General features: G+C 38.7%; 1 protein-coding gene across 1 annotated transcript in view; it reads right to left on the reverse strand.

The window, feature by feature from the left end:
* Positions 1 to 9227: 9227 nt before the first annotated feature.
* Positions 9228 to 18914, reverse strand: part of tbc1d32 (TBC1 domain family, member 32) — a 133904-nt gene continuing 124217 nt past the window's right edge. The window contains exon 33 of the mRNA XM_084737960.1: positions 9228 to 9895. Within this exon, the coding sequence (XP_084594086.1) occupies positions 9776 to 9895 (120 nt within the window). The 3' untranslated portion in view covers positions 9228 to 9775. The remainder of the gene's footprint in view (positions 9896 to 18914) is intronic.

Consider the following 18914-nt stretch of genomic DNA (forward strand, 5'->3'; position numbering starts at 1 on the left):
AGATGCATAAATGTAATATAGTGTTCTTTCCCTTCTTGAGACTATGCTTTGTGCACATAAAGGCATCAAAACAAGTGCAATGGTGGAAAAGCAGGTCATATAAAAAACAACTTACAGCAATCTAAATTTACATAATTTCCCTGTTCGAGCCTCATTTTACATCCTTACAAACTGCATATAGCCATTTTTGGCTGTATTGATTGTTTGAAGCACCAGTCAGCTGCACAATCTGTTCCAGCTGGCTCTGTTTTTATATGAGAGAAGACAGGCAGGCTCTTCCTTTTAACTCTGACTCTCGTTGGCTGTGGTGGGCTGTGGACAGGAGAGGGAAGTCTTGGCTCAAGTGAGGCGTCAATCAAAAGGACAGACGGCAACGGCTATGTTGAGACCAATATATAGCTTCTATGCAGGCAAACTCCAGACATACATGGATCTAATTGGATGATTTCAACTCCTGCTGGCTCATTTTTTGTATTTATCAGTGGAAAAAGTGTTTCTGACTACATATGTTGCTGGATTGTATCGACTGGACCTTTGCTAATGAAACAGGACTGTTTTTTTATCTGAGTATTATTGATCAGTGGACCACTGAGTCTTCAGTGGTGAGTTGCTTCAGTGTTGTAATTTTTTTTTTTGCTAGTTCTTGGTGCTGATCATACCAACTGTTGTGATTGTATCTTGAAATGAAACACAAGAATCAGAACTTTTTCTAACCCCTTTTTGTCTCATGAGTTTACATGTTTACATCGTACTTGTATGCTTTCATGGAGTTAACATTTCCTGGCTGATTTTGCAGTTTGCGGGTATTTATTGAAGTTAATCGTGTGTTTTGGATGAAATATACTACTGGATTGGATCAACTGGTGGACTACCAATGAAACAGGACCAGTTTTGTCAGAACATTATTGATCAGTGGATTGCTATGAACCTTGGATGGTTTTAGTCTCTTTCGTGGTGCTGATTGTACCTGCTGTTGTGATTTTATATAGAAATGTAATTAACTGAAACACAAGATTCTCAGCTTTCTAACTCCTTTTTCCCATGAGTGTACATTTTACATATCAGTTGTGTACTTTGACAGATATGAGTGGGAGAGTAAACATTTGCCAGCTGGTTTGTGCAGTACACAGATATTTATTGATGGACATTGTGTTTTGGACTAAATATGTTACTGGACTGGATCGACTGGACCTTTGCCAGGTGAAACAGGACTGTTTTTGTCTGAATATTATCAATCAATGGATTACTGAGTCATCACTGGTGAGTTGCTTCAGTATTGTAATTGTTTTTTTTTGCTAGTTTGTGGTGCTGATTGTAGCTGGTGTTGTGACTGTCTCAAAATGGCATCAACCAAAACACAAAAATCTCAGCTTTCTGTAGTTTACTTACTCTACTTAAAGTTACAGGCTGTCAAAGCAGGAGTTTTAACGACAAGTCACACCTAACTACATACTTCACTTTTTAGCAGACCACTTTCCAATGCAAACAGAACAATTTTCTTTCCTATTGGGCCAGGCTCCAGTTGTTTTCCTTCATTTATTTATTCACTTGTGTACAATATAACAAGCTAAAGGTTTAGACAGTAAGCAGTTGTTGCTGGTGTCTCCATTGTTTCCAATGTGAACATGTCAGCAGCCGCGCTGCAGAGAGGATGATGGGAGAGTGTGGGAGGGAGGGCTGCTGCTGCTCTTGTGTGAATATATTTGCAGCTGCCATCCGAATGTAAATAAAATGATGGAAATGAAGCATTGTCTGCTGGCAACCCACCCCACAGGTTAAAGAAATCTATGAGTTGGGAGCAGTTGGACCAAACTGATTTTTTCCTCTCCATTTTACTATCTGTTGGAGGCTGGAAGAGGTAAAACTTTCCAGTATTTTGCAAAAATGTCAGAAAAAAGTTTTAATTTGAGTCGCAGGACAGTATATTTCTTTTTTAGTGTCACATTCATCATTTTAAGACGTCTTACATTTATCCTGAAAATATCATCTACTGGTAGTTTTCACATCTTTTAACACCCTTCATGTAGGAAAGGATTTCAAGCTTCAATATCACCCAAAAAAAAAACAAAGACCTCACATGAATCTGCAGATCGTTCAGTTTGAGGCTTAAATGTAAGTGTTGGTTTAAGCTCCTCTTCTCCACTTCAGCACCATCTGCACCGCTTCAAATTTCATGTGGAGGGAAACTAATTGAACGTGCCCACTCATCTCTACCACAATTATGCCGTCTTGATCTCTTGGATCCCGCCCTGTTCATTTGCGCAAATGAACCAGGCTTCATGGAAATATTACAGCCCCTCATGCCTCAGTGGGCACTAGACTTCAGAAACGTCCCCAAAGACCCGATTTTACTCTGTGGAGCGCAGCCAGGGGCCACTTAGGAAACAGCACTGAGTATAGACCATCAAAAGTCAACAGAGAGTTTAGTTAAGTTCAGTTACAGCTGATTATTTGTGATGGTGATGTTCTAATTCAGCTAAAGCAGCAGTTCCCAAACTTTTTTTTTATCTCCAATCACTCGCACTTAGCAACATAGCAACACATAGCCGTTGGTAGTTGTTTCATCCAAAGTGCGAGGCCTGCTACCTGAATGTTTTACACATTGCTAATGAAAGAGCGATGGCAAACAAAAGGTTTTGATAAAAGGTTTGTTAGCCTCAGATTTTAGGGAATCCATTTACTATCAAACTCCAAAATTTCAACTGGCCATCGGAGCCACACTTTACCTGTCATCCTACATCACGACAAAAGGGCTCCACAGTCTGTGGTGTTATTAAAATGTTGTGTCTCCCACTGTGGCGAGCAGCTTCTCTGCTGCCTCACTTTGATTTGAATGTTAAAAAGTGGGCGTCTCTGTGTCTTCAATCTTGGCTCTGTGCCACCAAAAGCTGACGATTGATTGATGGAAAGATGTCATTATATTATTGGTTGGTTCAAACCTGTGTAAGCACATGTCACATCTTGTTTTACAGGAAAAAGACATGATTGCATTTTGATACAAGACTACAAAGATATTTTTCTTTTTGCACAATATACTTAATGACCCGTTTTGATTCTAGCTGAGGACTTTGTTCCTTGTCAGATCCTTCTTTCTCCGTCTCTCTTTCGTCATTACAAACTGGTTATCAGATGGACTTAAGGGGAAAACTAGAGTTACCATCTCGAGGTTGGCGACCACTCAGGTTACAGTTTGCATCCATGTCTGTCCAGACTCATCTACTGTATGTAGTAATAACTTTGAAGAAATTTAATATTATAATATATGGCAAAATGGAAGTATATAAGTACAGAGGACTGATAGAGAGCTTCAAGAACAATGTGATGTCTGTCTTTTGGATATAAAATGTCATCACTTCATCATTTTATTCTCTTTTGTCATAATTAGTAGTGGAGGGAGAAAAATAAATCTATTCTCTTCAGTATCTTGATTCTTTCAATTTTTGGATTCTTGAATCGATAAATAACTAGTGCTTTGTCCATTAGCTTGATGTCAACACATAATCAAAATTCCCACTGACACACTAACTGAAATTAGCATCGTGATCGTGAGGTGTTTTGTGAGGTCACAGTGACCTTTGAACACCAAATTCCAGTCAGTTCATCCTCGGGTCCAAGTGGACCAAATTTAAAGAAGCTCCTCCTCCAGGTGATCCTGAAATGTCATGTTCAAGTGGACATTTGTGCCAAGTTTGAAGACATTCCCTCAAGGCATTCTTGAGATATTGCATTCACAAGAATCAGACAGGACACACGTACACACAGACAAACATGCATAAGGCATAAAAAATAAGTTATCACTGTAAAAGTGACGCATAAAAGATATAGAGGTGCTCCTCTGCAGTGTTAAGCTGCAGCCTAAAATGTTTCTGCATTTACCTTGAAGTTAACTAGACTCTGTGCATTTGTTAAATTTGCACCCTTATCACAAACATCATAATAATGACTGGTTCGTTCTAAACCATTTTTTTTTTTCCAGGTTAAATGTGAACTTGCCTTATAATAGCTGAGGGTTTGCAAATCTGCCAGAGTTTAAGAGCTGTGTGTTCCACCACATCCTCTTAACATCATCATCACACTTTTACTGTTGGCGTAGCAGCTCACATTTCCCCCCTCTTTCTCTTTTGTTATTCTACAATATAAACTGTCCCAGTAGTCCCTGCTTCAAAAAAACTTTTGTCTTTTCTTAACACAGAGATAAAACTTCTCTTTGTGCCTTTTTGTCTCTCTTTTCTTAAAAAGGTTAGCTGTCCCCTCAGCCTGCGTCAGCTGGTACGCTGTCAGGCTGTTCAAGTGTTGTAATAAAAAAAAAAAAGGGGGTCAGACGTCCCCTCACTCCTCAGAAGTTTGTACAGTTTCGTGAACTGCACAGCGGGCTGTTTCGCGCTAGGAATGCCATCCATCTAGCAGCGAGGAACATCCATTTCTCTCAGCAAAGTTGAGTTCCCTCACAGTGTCCTGAAGAAAAAAGAACTTCTAGATCGTCTGTAGCTTTGACAGATTACAGCCCACCACTGTCTCTCCTCACTAAATCAATCTCCCGCTCTCTCACACTCTGCGCTCCGCTCAACAGAAGCAGCGTCCACACGGATTCAGCTGATGAAAACACTGCGCGCCGCTGACAGACATGTCTAATATGGGCCGTATCATAGTCCCACCACTGACACATAGACTCCTCTTGTATCTCCACTCAAACTTTGGAAACTAGAGCAAACACTGACATCTGGTAACAGCTTGACGTTCGTTTTCCACAAAGCGGCCTGACAGAGCCGAGCGCTGGTGGAACGAGACACGACACAGCCAAATAATGATCGATACATTTTTAAGGACATGAAAAGCCTCAGCTCTCACTGTCCTGCTGCTAAAACAAGTGAGCGAGTCAAGATCCACTCGTGCTTTAGCCTTAAAACATTGTCCATGTCAACAGTTTCTCCCATGGAAGCTGAGGAGCACGTCTGCAACTTATTCAAACAAGTACAACACATCAACACACACACGGCGCCGACTTTATTTCCTTTAAACTGACGAGTAAATCTCTTTGCCTCAGGGTGTTTTGTTTCTTCGCCTGTCTAAGTGAAGGTTTGAATGAACTAAAATCATTATCACTGGCTCCCAGTCAGCCCACAAATCAAATTTCAAACTCTTTTATTGGTTTTCACATCTGTTAGCAGCCTGACATCTGCATGTTTATCTGATATGCTTGTTCCAAATGAGACATTTTACTTTTAACTGTACAGCAAAACAGAAACAGCTGTGAAATTCCTCACTATATTATCCTGTTTTTATCTCTTTGTTTTATGAATTTTTAGTGTTTTCATGCCTCTGCGCTGCTGACAGTCATTGCCAGAGGCATTATGTTTTCAGGTTGTGTGTCTGTCTCATTCTTGTGAACGTGATATCTCAGGAACAACTCGAGGGAACTTCTTTAAACTTGGCATAAACGTCCACTTAGATTTTGGTGGTCAAAGGTCACTAACCTCAGAAAACATGTTTTTGGACGTAACTCAAGAATTCATAGGCTATTTATGACAAAATTACACACAAATGTCAAATAGGATAAAATGATGAGGTGATGACATTTTATATGCAAAAGGTCAAAGGTCAATGTCACTGTACATCACAATGTTCAGCTCTCTGAACATTTGCTCACTTGAAAATATTCAGTGAAATCATACATATTAATATAGTGATAACTTCCATTTTGCCAAACAAATGAACAAACAAACAAACCACTTAATAACTCTTATTAAATTCCTTCAATGGCTGCACTACATATATTATAAAGGTCTGGACAGACATGGCTGTAAACTGCAGCCTCACTGGTTGGTGGAAGCACACGACTGCTTGTGTACGTCTTTGTTTTATGACTTTTTAGTGTTGTTCTTAATAAGTTTTGAGTTGCTTGTAGGCTGGAGTAGAATGCGAAGAATGGAAAAAGAGAAAACCCTTAATGTCCTCTACATTCCCCTTCCTTAAATCTGTCCCTCACAAAAAATAATTTCATTGTACATCTCTTTAAACTGTCTGATAATTTTACTTTGTTTGATTTCTTGCCCCAGTGAGCTCCACAAGATTTGCCTAAATTGTTGTGTAACTGGTCTGTAGAGATATTTGAAGCCATGGTCTTCTGTCTATCTCGGTGTGTCTGACAGACAAGATCCCCTTCTTTTAAAAAAAATCCAAGCTAATTAATTAAGCAATGCAGATGTGAACACAGATCAGCAAAAGCATATTTTTACGCATTCAAGAATATTTTCTTCTTTTCTACGTGCATAACTACAGTGATGATTGTGTGTTGGGTTCCACGTGCTGGTAAAACACGGGTTACCGACACGCAATACTGTGCCTTCATGCATCCTGTGTAGACTCTGACCCATAGAGAATCATCGTCTTTTAGTGTCTTTCGGCTTATTATTTTGTTATTCTGACATGCAACTAAACATCTAACTTAAGTTTCAGCGCTCTCAGCAGCAAAGCGCTCATTTACCCCTTGAAATGCAGCAGTCCAGCACCAAACACCAGACAGGCAAAGATAAAAAGTGGTGAACACAGTGAAACATTTAACAGCTGAAGAGCCAGATATTTCCCTCAGGCGTTTATGAAATCCAGAAGAGAGCTGAAAGGAGAGTGAATACTGGACTTTCATCAGGTCACCATCTCCAAACTAATGCTAATGTTGCTTTTCATCCATTGAATGTGTAAATAGGTGCGTTTTCAGTTTTTGCTAACAAGTTCACCCTAAAAACTTTACCAGGCTGTAATGTGTCAGATGTGTTTGTGGTGTTTTAGCTTGTTGTGGAGTTCTGCCCCCAAGTGGCTGAACAAAAACTGATTATGCAGCTTTAAAGTTCAATTTTAGGTTCAATACATTGTGACCTAAATGTCAAACAGCCTCAGTGGTGAAACGCTCCGCGTGAAGTGCCATCTTTTGATCAGTTCCTCTCACTGTAAGCCACCGCCTCTGTTGTGCCCCGCACGTTCCCCTGGTAAACACTGCTGTTGTGGGAGAGAGAAATGGATGGATGTGATGAACTCATTTATTATTCAGACCTCAGCGTGTCTGAAGAGGGACAACAGGACGGCAGTGCAGGGAGCGGGAGAAAAGGCTGTGGTTACTAATGAGGGTTTATCACAATGATACAACCTTCCTCATGCATCTTTCATACAAAGACCTGCATAAGTACACAAACACGAGAGGCTGTGTGATGCATTGTTGCGTGTCTTGGCATTAATGATGTGTGTAATAGCCATGAGACGGCCAGACTCCCCTGGCCCAAACAGGATCTGATTCTTCAGAGAGCCGTGGCAACAAATCACTCAAAGGCTGATAATTGGTCTGGACAAACGCTTTATATCACACAAAGCACCTTTTGTTTCATGCTTTATCAAAACCCATTCACAGCTGTAACAGAGTGTCTCTTTTAATACTCAACAAGAACATCTTGTTTAAACACAGAAAAGATCTTAGATATTTACATCATAGGAAATAAATAAATACTGAATCAAAACATCTTTCAAACAACAGCTGCTCATTATCATCACTTATAGTATTTACATCATGTATGACGTCTTACAGGTACAACATGAAGGCAGACTCTGATGTTAAATTATTAGAGTTTAATCATCTTTTCTGTTGAAGCAAGAAATCATGTAACAGTCAATGTGTGACTCCATTAAAGGACCAGTGTGGAGGATTTAGTGCCAACTAGTTGTGAGGTTGTAGACTGTACCCAAATGATTACCACACGCCCCACCCTCCCCTTCCAAACATGTAGGAGAAATTACGGTGGCAGCTTGAATTGTTTGTTCTTGGTTAATGTAGAGACATGGCATTCACCATGGCGGCCTCCTTGGAAGAGGACTGCGCCTTCTGTAGATATAAATGGCTCATTCCAAGGTCAAAAACCACAGCAATCTTTATTTTCAGGTGACTTTACACTAATGAAAAATACTATATGATCGTGTCTAGAAGAGAACCCTTGATCTGTGACTCTTGAGCGAGATTTCATTATGCACCTTGTACAAACTGATCATGTTGTATAACGTGAAAACGCTGTGGTTGAGATCTGGGTAGGTTTAGGGTCAGGAAACACTTGGTTAGGCTAAGAAACCTGTGAATGGCCATTGCCTGCTGAGACAAACAACACACATGCATCTTTGCTATTGGTTGAGGCTGTGACTCCGCCCCCTCAAAGTTCACCAATGTTAATTTGACACCGAGAAAGGACACATATTTATGACCAGTCTCTGTAATTTTACACATGTGACCGGGCCCTGAATCTTACACACTGCTCCTTTAAAGGATAAGGCTGGCAGTATTCTGTATTTTTTTATTTATTGTCAGAAAATACCATGAAAATACCAAAACCAACAATGTGTTAGTCTGTCTCTCAATACTCTCTGACTACCACAGCCTCATCTCTCAGCCCCATATAAGAGAATGTAAATCTTAAAAAAGGTCTGAGGTTTAAGTTTTTAAAAAGTTCAGTAATTATCTGAAACTTTTGGATACTGAAGCTTTTATAAAATGTTATACAAACAGGAGTGAAGAGTGCATTTGCTGGGTACTATTTTCAGCTGCAGATTAATACATATTTGGTGTCCTACTGAGTATCTGCAGTGGACAGACGGTGTATGTTGGGCTGAGCTGAAATAAATTGACTGTGTGTGTGTTCATGATAATGAATGTGCAACACTGTGGCTCACTGATACTTTTGGACAATAGTTTTTGGAGAATAATGGAGCTCTATGGTACAGAGGTATGAGATATATCGGGTCTTGGAGATATTTGTTAGTTGGATCAATTCTCTGTTGTTTTTGGATTTTAATGGGAATTACTGACAAAAAGAGAAATATAGAATATTTCCTGCCTTATCGTTCCATTTCATGGAACAAACATGACTTATGGGGTTCAATTCTCTCTTTTGTAGTATTGCTGTGATATGGTGATGGTAAGACACCTTTTAGGTGTTAAAGGGATTTTTCAGATTTTGTTAAGTGGGGTTGTATGAGGTCAGTGTATTATCTACAGTAGACGGCCCCAGGTTGTAGAAGCAGCAGAAATACCAGTGCAGGAAGCAAAGCAAGGTAGTGCTGTGGATATGGAGTGGCTCTGGAGAAAGTAATGTTTGGCTTATGTAACAGGGATTTTCCATTGAAAAAGGCTGTCTGATGACAAGATAAAGCAGAGTAAACATTTTAAATATCACATTTACTTAAACTGATAATGATTTCTTTTTAGGTAGGACTTTATTTTAGATGGCTAAAATGTGTTTTGCTGCAGCTTCTGTCCACAGCAATACATCGCTTAGCTTCCTACACCAGTACTCCAAACTGGGCACATGTAAACCATCATACACTAACAATGAATGAGTACCTCATACATCTCACTTCAAAACGCCTTTAAGTTGGCCGTCTTGTTCCCTTCACACTTGAATGTGTGACCCTTTAGCAGACTGTATGTACTTTGTGAATGTCACCACAAATTGAACCATCTTCATTTGATGGACAGGGCTCTCATCCATATTACATCCCCATCTGCCGGCTGAGCTCACTGAACTCGGTCAGCATTAAAACATGGTAAACACACATGTTCAGTGTGTCACTGCCCACAGACAGTGGAGGCCTGTGGGTGGAATGCTCTCTCAAGTGGTGAAGACAAGCGTTGCTTTATACCAGAGGATACTCACTGAATCTTAACCAAACTAATTTTGAGGCAGAATAAAAGTCATCCAATTTAAAAATGTGCTGTTTTAACACAGAAAGCTTCAACATGTTCTTACTCAACAGGGTTACCGATGGTTTCCATGTCAGTGAGGACGATGTTTCTGTAGCTGCGCTCCAGCCCCTCCATGAACTCCAAGTAGTCGCTGACCTTAAAGCCCTGGATTGGCTCCTCCTGCAGGTAAAAAGACAAAGGTACTGGAGCTGTAGATGTCAACATTTTTTATAAAGTTTATTTTAGTATTCCTGGGGAGTCCTGCACAGCCTCTGAAAACAGTTGTATAATAACATCTGTAGCTCTGGAGGAGCTAAAGACAAAATACCCATGACAATGACATAGTGATGTCATCAGGGTTATCTTGACTTCAAATTGAAGACTACACAACTATAAGAGAGTCTGTCTTACAGAGTAGAGGCAAGGAGTTTGAACTGCATGGGAATTTACCAGGCAAGGAGGCTAAATTAAAGTAGACTAAAGTTCTTTTTTCATTATACATGATAACTATAATTTAATGACTTTGTTCCTTGCATTTGTAACCTGCATCACTTCATTGACTAACTCTGATCTGCCATGGAAGTTCTGCTAGTTAAGAAAAAGGCGCATTACAAAGAATGAAATCAGCCTGTGCCACAATCAATTTACTATTTCTTGTTTATTTCTAACTGACCAATAAAGGCATTTCTGCAAACTGCAGTGCAAATACTGACCTGCATGTGATTGGTATTCAGCAAGTGAACTTTACATTCACACACTTTGAAAATATCTCAGTAAATACTTATTTTTATACTAAACACCATTACAGTGTATAAGCACGTGTGTAACGCAGCGTAGAGCTTATGCTGCTGCCACCTCACATTTTTTTTTTTCGAATTTGAATAGCTACCGGTTAAAACGATATATAGTCCATGGCACAAAATGTAATGATTTGATTCGTAATGATACATTTATACTGTCCACACTAGACAGTAGAACATATTAAAATATATTCAGAAAAATGTAGGCCAACACTTTACTGTCATAAAACATGCAGCAGATATGTGTGTTTGTGTGCTGTGCGCTACTAAACATAGTCTATTAATTAACACAAAATACTACGATTAAAAAGCACATGCATGCTCCAAGTCTGACCTTGTGAGATTTCGCCTCTATTGTAGGTAATACGGTAACACCTTTTGGCCCTTCAAATTAATTTTTTTGCAGCCTGAACTGTTGTAATTGCGCTGATACCATAGTTAATACGGTTGGCTCACTGAATTCATCTGTTGCAGGTGACACTCACAGCCTCGGCCTGCACCGGCAGAGCAGCCGTAGAATACTTAGAATACAGTACATTTTTGAGCACTGCATGGAGGGTGTAACACAAAGAAGCTCTAGGTGGCGTTATGGGAAATGTCGGATGTAGCCTTTTTTGGGGCTTGGTCCATACTATGGATTAAAAGTCTCCTGCTTTAATTTTTTAACATCTTCTTTTAATTTGTATCTAAATTGCTAGACTGTCCCTTTAAAAATCTAGTGTGTAAGATTTAGTGGCATCTAGTGGTGAGGCTGCAGATTGCAGCCTGCTGAATACTGCTCACTTCACCCTCCCCTTCCATGGGTGTAGGAGAATTTACGGTGGCTGTGGACTGTGGAAGAGAACCCACTCCTTCTGCAGTAATAAACAACTCATTCTAATGTAACAAAAACACAATGATTTTTATTTTCAGGTCATTATACACTAATGGAAATATACTTGTCAATATTATATTTCATTTCTGCCATGTTCTACTGATAAATTCACTGTAAATCTTACACACTGGACCTTTAAAGCCCTTTAAATAGAGCAATGACTAATGGCTTTGTCCTGTGGGCTTCGTAGGGACATAAAATTGTGAACAGTTCAACCCAAGAATGATTCATACGTCTGTGTTTCTTTTTTGTGGCCTAATGAGGTAAATGTGTCAAAAGAAAAAAGGCTAAAATTTTTACTGTGATCCCTTTGATTATTTTGTGACCCTTGAGTTTCATCTGGGGTTCTCTTTGAGGTATGCAGACAGATAATGGTTTTGGTATTGAGGCAGAAGGTGGCTTACTTTATTATCATTCATTCTGTTAGGAGGTGAAGTGTGAATAATTCGATATAACCTTTTCATTACAATACTTTACATTCAATCTATTTCAAAGTCACAGGAAATGAAATTAAATCTCTGGGAATCGAATGCTGCACCGTGCCAGGAAACAACATCCTTACTTAACGATCAGGTAATGAGGTTTTTTACGTGTCAGAAAAGCAAAACAACGTCTTAATAAGCACTAGCATCTCCACCACACAAGTATACACATAACAAGACACGTCTCAATATGCAGCGATGTCTTAACTCTGTCAGAGACGAGAATCAGACCAGACAAAAGAACATTTTATTTGGCTCATTTGTTCAGTCATGGTTTTAATTTTGCCTTCCATAATTGGTGCCTGAGCTACAGTTTACATCTGCCATGACAACAGCCAGCCTCATGGGCAACGCAAACACTGCGACAGAGCAAATAACTGTGACTGCTGTGCATTATGTTGCAAGTGGCATCATCAATTAGCAGCCTGAGAAACGCTGCACCCAGAAGAAGCACTGCATTCAGAATAACAATAGCATTTCACCCTCTGTCATTAACCAGGCCAAGGCCTTTAAGAAAAAACTCGCAGCGTTTTTTAATGACTTCTACAACTTGTCAGCACTCTGCTAATTTTCTTTCATCAAGTTGCAGCTATTTGTTTTTGAAGAATCTAATTATGGTTATGGATTTTTGCAGGTAAACAACTCTGGCAAGGACATGATGCAGTGAGAACAGTGAAGACTGAAGACAGTGAAGTTATTCAAAGGTATAAGTCTCATCCTGATATACTTGAACACCTGTGTCTCCCAACCTGGAGGTCAAGACACCCAAAAAACTAATCTGAGGGGTCACAAGATTAATAACAGTATGGAAGAGAATAAATTCCTTTTCCACAGTTTATTCTCTAATGTAATCCAATTAGTAGATGGTAATGTCAGTCCATCACTTTGGTCCCGACTTAAGTATCTCATTAACTTTTGGCTTTTCATGAAAATTTGTAAAGACATGTAGGTAAAACTTTAATTGAGGGGATGTGCAGAAGACTGACATGACACCTGTCATGAACATTAAGCAGTCTGTCCAAATGTTTATGAAATAGTTTGAGATGTCTCTGTTATGACAACTTGACACTACTACATTTTAGTTTTCGATTACACCATATATCCCACTTTTTTCACGCACCCAAAGCAGCGTATACGTTGACCACAGCCCTGATACAGACGCAGACAAGGAAGATTGATCTGAATATAATTTAGGCTCGCATAAAATCACATGTGAGGATTACTGTCCATGCTGGATATTACTTGTCAGGTAGAAAAGCTTCCATGGCTTTTTCCCTTTCGCCCAACATTATTGTTTGTTTTGTCACCTGACAGCTGCATGATTGCTGTCTGACAGGCTATATGCCATGTAAACTGTTTCTCCGGCCCATGCCATTACATTTTAAAGGGCTCACCAGTGCACTGAAATGGAGCACACCTGCTGTTTGACTACAGTAACAATGCGAGTGCTTTCTTGAAGGGGAAGTGGGAGTCCTTCCTTCTCTAAAGACTTAGAATTCTGCTAAAACCGCAGATGAACGACGTCTACAACAATGCACAGTCTCGACTAGTGGTTTTAATAGTTGACAAGTCTGTGAACCCCCTGCTGTTAGTACCGAGGTGGTTTTCTTGCTGGTTTTGGCTCCTGGCACCCTGAAGCTGAGTCAGCAAATAAAATGCCACTTTAGAATTATTCATGACACTGTTACAAAAGTATTTGGTTGTGCAAGAACTTAATGACATCTCTATGACAGGTCCAAAATGTACCACTCTACTTGAGGTTAAGAAACATATTAATGACAGTTATAATGACAGCCAGTGTGAAAACCAACCACCTACGCCAGCAATAATGTAAAGTTAAAACATAAAGCTGAACAGTTTCTTTAAGTTTGATAATTAGGCCAACACAACAGGTTATCTTGTCTTGGTTAATGTCATGCTGTCATAACAAAGACATTGTTGTCTTGATGGCGTCAGATGACACGTCAACCGTCATAAACATTCATAAAGACTCCATCATGTCATGACAAGTTATAAGTGTTACTGACCTCCACAATCACAAGAGAATGAAACCTAATGAATTTTGTGATCCCTCTGACAGTTCTGTTTTTAAGTAAAATATTTCAACAGCTGAAATTTGGTACAGACGAAAAGGTAAAACTATACAGTATTTACTAAAAAAGCAAAGATTGAAGAAAAGTCTGAATATTAAGCTTAGTTTTGTGGACCAATACTTGTGTTTGTTCCTTATCTACTACCCTGGAAATAATCTCACTACCCCTTGTGGGCATCTCAGTGTTCAGGTTGTGAACCACAGCCTTCGGTGCAAACCAAAAGCAGCGAGTGTAGAGTTCAGGATCTTGATATCCTTCTATGAGGGAATACTGTGCACATAGAAAAATCATAATGGAGTGAAGTGCAAAGGAAAAAATATAGATTAAGGGCAAATGGAGCAATAGTTATTATTTATAGGGAGCAAATGTGACTATAGAGAAGTGATCGTTCATCGGGGAGTAAGTAACGTCATGAAGAAATTAGTTTTCAGTCTGATGGAGGACTTTTAGGACAGTTATTATGCCAGGCAGCAATGAATTACTACATAAAACACACTTCATAAGAGAAAAATCTCATTTTAATTACATGGTATTATGAATCAGCACTCACATTCCAGACTTATTTGAAATACTGATGTTAATAAAGTGCAGTTTTATTGTAAGCCATACAGCTACATAACTCCAAATCTATTAAATCCATATTTTCTCAGTGTGAAAGTCCTCTGCACCCGGCCAGATGGTATATGTGTATATATTCTTCTTATCAAAACACAAGAGCACCACAGTAAGTATAAAACGTCTCCTATTGGATGGTAGTTGGACTTGTCAGATTATTTATTACAGCCAAGATTTTGTGAGATTAATCCTGAAGAATCATCAAAACTAAAGTTGCTTCGCCTGTTCATTTATCTCACCGGCAAACGGCTGCTGACACAGTTAAAGCCGTGAAGGAGAGTAGAGATAAGCAGAGAAAATCACTCGGGAGAGTATTTTTGGCCTGTTATTTTCTCTGGGAGAATTAAGGAGGGTGGAAAAAGGAAGATGCAAAGACATGAGTTTGTAGGAATTAGTCCGACTAATGTGGATTTCTTAAGTTTAACACAAAATAAAACATTCAGCACCGTTCAGGCGAAAATCTTCATGCTGAACAGGTAAGGTGAGCTGCTTAATGTCCCGCATAATCGTCAAGATATATTAACCACTAGCACTTACGACATCATTAGGTAAGCTAATTAATGCATTAATTACCAGATTTCTACATTTTCTTAAGCTTGTCCTCACATGACAAATGAGTGGTGTTAATATTCAGTGTGAGTCTGGGTTTGCCCAGAAGAAGAAATTAGTAGGAATATATCTTTTAAGCATTAAGAGTTTTATTGGTTAATTAAAAGAAAATACTATAGGGCCTCTTTTTAGCAGGCTGACTTGCAGTTTATCCGTTTCTCTTTGGTGAGACATTTAAATTTATAGATTACTGGGTTTTTACAGATGACAGAAATATTGGTTTTGAAATAAAAACAATATTAATTTTCAGAGCACTGTAGGAATGACAGTATGTTATTATCACAGCATCACAACATTTTGCTCATCTGATTTTGAATTTTCTTTTCTCTTCTTTAAAAGAAAGGTAATAATCTAGTCATTGTTGCTGCAGGTTTGTTTTAACATGAGAAGAAGGATTTTAATGTTTAAAGATCCCCTTCAGACACGTATTAAGACGTGCAAACAGTCTGCTTAGAACAATGACGTGTGTCGTGTGTTAAGTCATGTGTTTTACTGTTAGGCGGTGACCCTAGTGGACGTAGTAAGTATGACCAAAGAAGTATAATGAGCAGTTGGCGGAGTTGATCGATGGGTCACACGAGCCCTCAGGAGACCAGGGTTCGAGTCCTGAGTGGAACTAAAAGTCTAAGTAAGTTTGTTTTGAGTAACTTAAATTTTTTTATGGACGTGATGTCCATCGTGACACTTCATCACATCGTCTCGTGACAAACATAACAGTAATTTTAACCCAAACCTTTTTTCCTAAACGTAACCAAGTAGTTTTTATGCCTGAACCTAACCAAACTGCAGCCATTTTTTCAACTTAAACATGTGCAATATCACATTACGTCGTCGCATATGTCACTTCCGTCATGTGATGTTACACACAAAACATTTTACCCCAAACCACAATCTTTTCCTAACTGTAAGTAGTTTTAGTGCCTAAACCTAAAAAGTGGTTTTAGCACCTGAACCTAACCAAACTGCGACCATTTTACAATGTCAACCACGTTTGTAATGTCATGTGAGTTGTGTCACATGACGTATGTAATGTAGTTAAGGTCCTGTAAGCCTGTTGTTGCTGGTCCTCTTCACCGGTTATATTTGTCGTCTTGATAATCAACACTTTGTCATTTATGTATGACGATGTGTTGTATTTGCCACATTAAAATCTTTTAAAGAGTATAGAGTAAATTGCACATTTTTATATCTTCCTATTTATATTTCTCTATCTACTTTTTTAATAATTCTCAATTCTTAGAGGTGGGAGCAACTGTAATGTTACCCTGTTTTCCCCCAGGAAGCAATATTATTATATAAGCAATAATATAAAAGTATTTCTTATCTCTTTCTACCTCACTAAAAGTCCCTAATCTTATGAATATGCAAACTGTGTTGATTTCACAAGTTTTTCTACTGGACAAAAGAGTCCATTATCAGTGTATGTGCACTGGTTTCATGTGTCGACATCACACATGTATAAGTCACAAATTGGTCTAGGATTGTCTTCCAAAATATATGTGTTGTCACAAATCATGCTTTTGGTCCCGCCCCTTTAAATCAGATTTTCAGTGAGCACAGAGAAACCTTACACGAAGATGAATGTGAAAACAGCCTTCTAGTTTCGAACTGTGTGCACATCATTCAGCACAGTGAAGCTCAAACATCAAACTGAAGGAACAAGAAGATAAATATGTTCTGGAGCGGAGGGGCACTTTAAGGTTTATCTAAAAATAATCAGACATAATAATCTCAAGAGGCAAAGATGTTATGCATGTCTGGATACGTTCTTGAGCATCAGACTTTAAGGGAACCTCCAGTGGACCAGTCAGTGCCATTCAAAGTGCCCAGACGATGAGTGACTCAGACTTGCTGTGTGCTAAATTAGGAGGAATGTTAAGAATTTATGCCAAAGGCATTTGACTGAAAATAAAAGCATAGTAGTCCTCATTCACACATACAGACTCAAAGTGGCAGGCAGTCTCTAACGAGCCTAAAGCTTGTGGGTGTGTTTAGCGTTTATAATTTATATTCTCAGCTCTGAACGGACAGTTATTTTCTCTCATTGCTGCTGTAATGGCACAAAAGTACTTAGAAAGTAGTTAATTTCTTGAGCAATGTGCATCGTTTTTTTCTTTAAGTTAAAAGTTAAAGTTTTATCCCCCTGAATTTAATGAGGAAGCCAGTGACAATCTGCCTTTTAACCATTTAATCTTAATTAGTTTAACACAGTTGAACTGGAGTATTGGAGTTGAAAATAGCTTCTGTTTCCAGATGAAGTCAAAACAAGTGAGATTGTCTCCAGGTTGCTGGTCCTGCTCTTCAGAGGATATCTGCATTAAGTTTTCCATATCGTGCTGCTGAGAAACTTCTGAATCTTCATTTACAGTGCCAGTTTTAAGAAGAACACATTTCTGAGACTGATTTTAAACCTTTTGAGAAATCTTTTGAGATGATTATCTGGATTGTCTTGCATTTTGAGATAAGTATAAGTATATAAAAGTTGTCTGCAGACATCTCCAGGCATCCTTGTCAGTTTGTGTACTGTACCTCTCATGCATCCTGCTGTAAACATTTGCCTAATTTTCCTCGGTCTCCTTCATCTTTTCTAAATGTTTACGCATTTCTCTTGTTATCATGAATGACAGCAAATCTAATTTAAAAACATTACTGGCTAGTGTTAAATGTGTGTTTGTGCCTCCCACTGTTCCTCCAATCCCCTCCAAACTTGGCCCCAAAAATGTAGAAGGGCCCAGCCTTTACATACGGTGTTTTGTTATCAGTATTTTTTCATCATTTGATTTAATTTTTAACATTAAATAAATACCCAGCAGTTTTACTTTTTGCTCTCAAATCCTTTATTTTGAAATCCACCACTTCTGTCACCTGGAACTACGTTTTCCACAGTAACACACAAAGCCTTTAATCTACTGGGAATAAATCAAAAGATAAAGTAAAGTTTGCATCGCCTAACTATAAAAGAAAGGTTCTCTGTCTGTAGGTATGTATATTTTTATGTAATTTGCATATTTCAAGAACCGTTTATCCCATCTACTTCTCACTTGGCTGCTGCATTGCCTGGGACCCAAAGGAGTGTGGTGTTGAGTTTGAAGTTGATGGGATAAGTGGTTCTCGACAGCCCTTCTGGGGGAAGCAATCAGCGCACTAGCATAAATTATGTTACAATGTATAGAATAATGTAGTTGAATTACGTCACATTTTTAAATCTACATCAACATCTACAACTTTTATTAATAAAAAATCCCTACAAAACAACTTGTTACTAACTAAGATAACCATGTACATTAGATTGTAATGTGCATGGAATATTGGAATTATACATGACTTTGCTTTGATATCTGTATTATATATGGCATATACTGGCTGCACTGCTCTCTAAATATGAGCATCAGCCACATCAAAACCAATATCAATCAACAGCTAATTTGGAGGTTTAATTCACAATAAATAGCCTCTTGTGTCTACAGTCTTTGAGTCCTTATGTGTGTTATTGGACTGAAATTACGTTTTCTAACAGTTAATCGGTCTCTGAATGCAGTATAACAAAAGTGAAGCTTTATTTTTTGATCTCAAGTAGCCCCTCAGACAGTGAGAGACACGTAACCTCTGTCTTCTTCTGTCTACTCTCAACACTTTAGCTCCACTGCAGCTCAGCTCCAGCCAGACTCAGAACGATTGTAACGAGTCATTTGCCTTTTCAAATTTTAATTTAGATGAAATATAGAT

Source organism: Lutjanus erythropterus, chromosome 15 (genome assembly GCF_056507025.1).
Source record: "Lutjanus erythropterus isolate fLutEry1 chromosome 15, fLutEry1.hap2, whole genome shotgun sequence".
NCBI lineage: Eukaryota > Metazoa > Chordata > Actinopteri > Lutjaniformes > Lutjanidae > Lutjanus > Lutjanus erythropterus.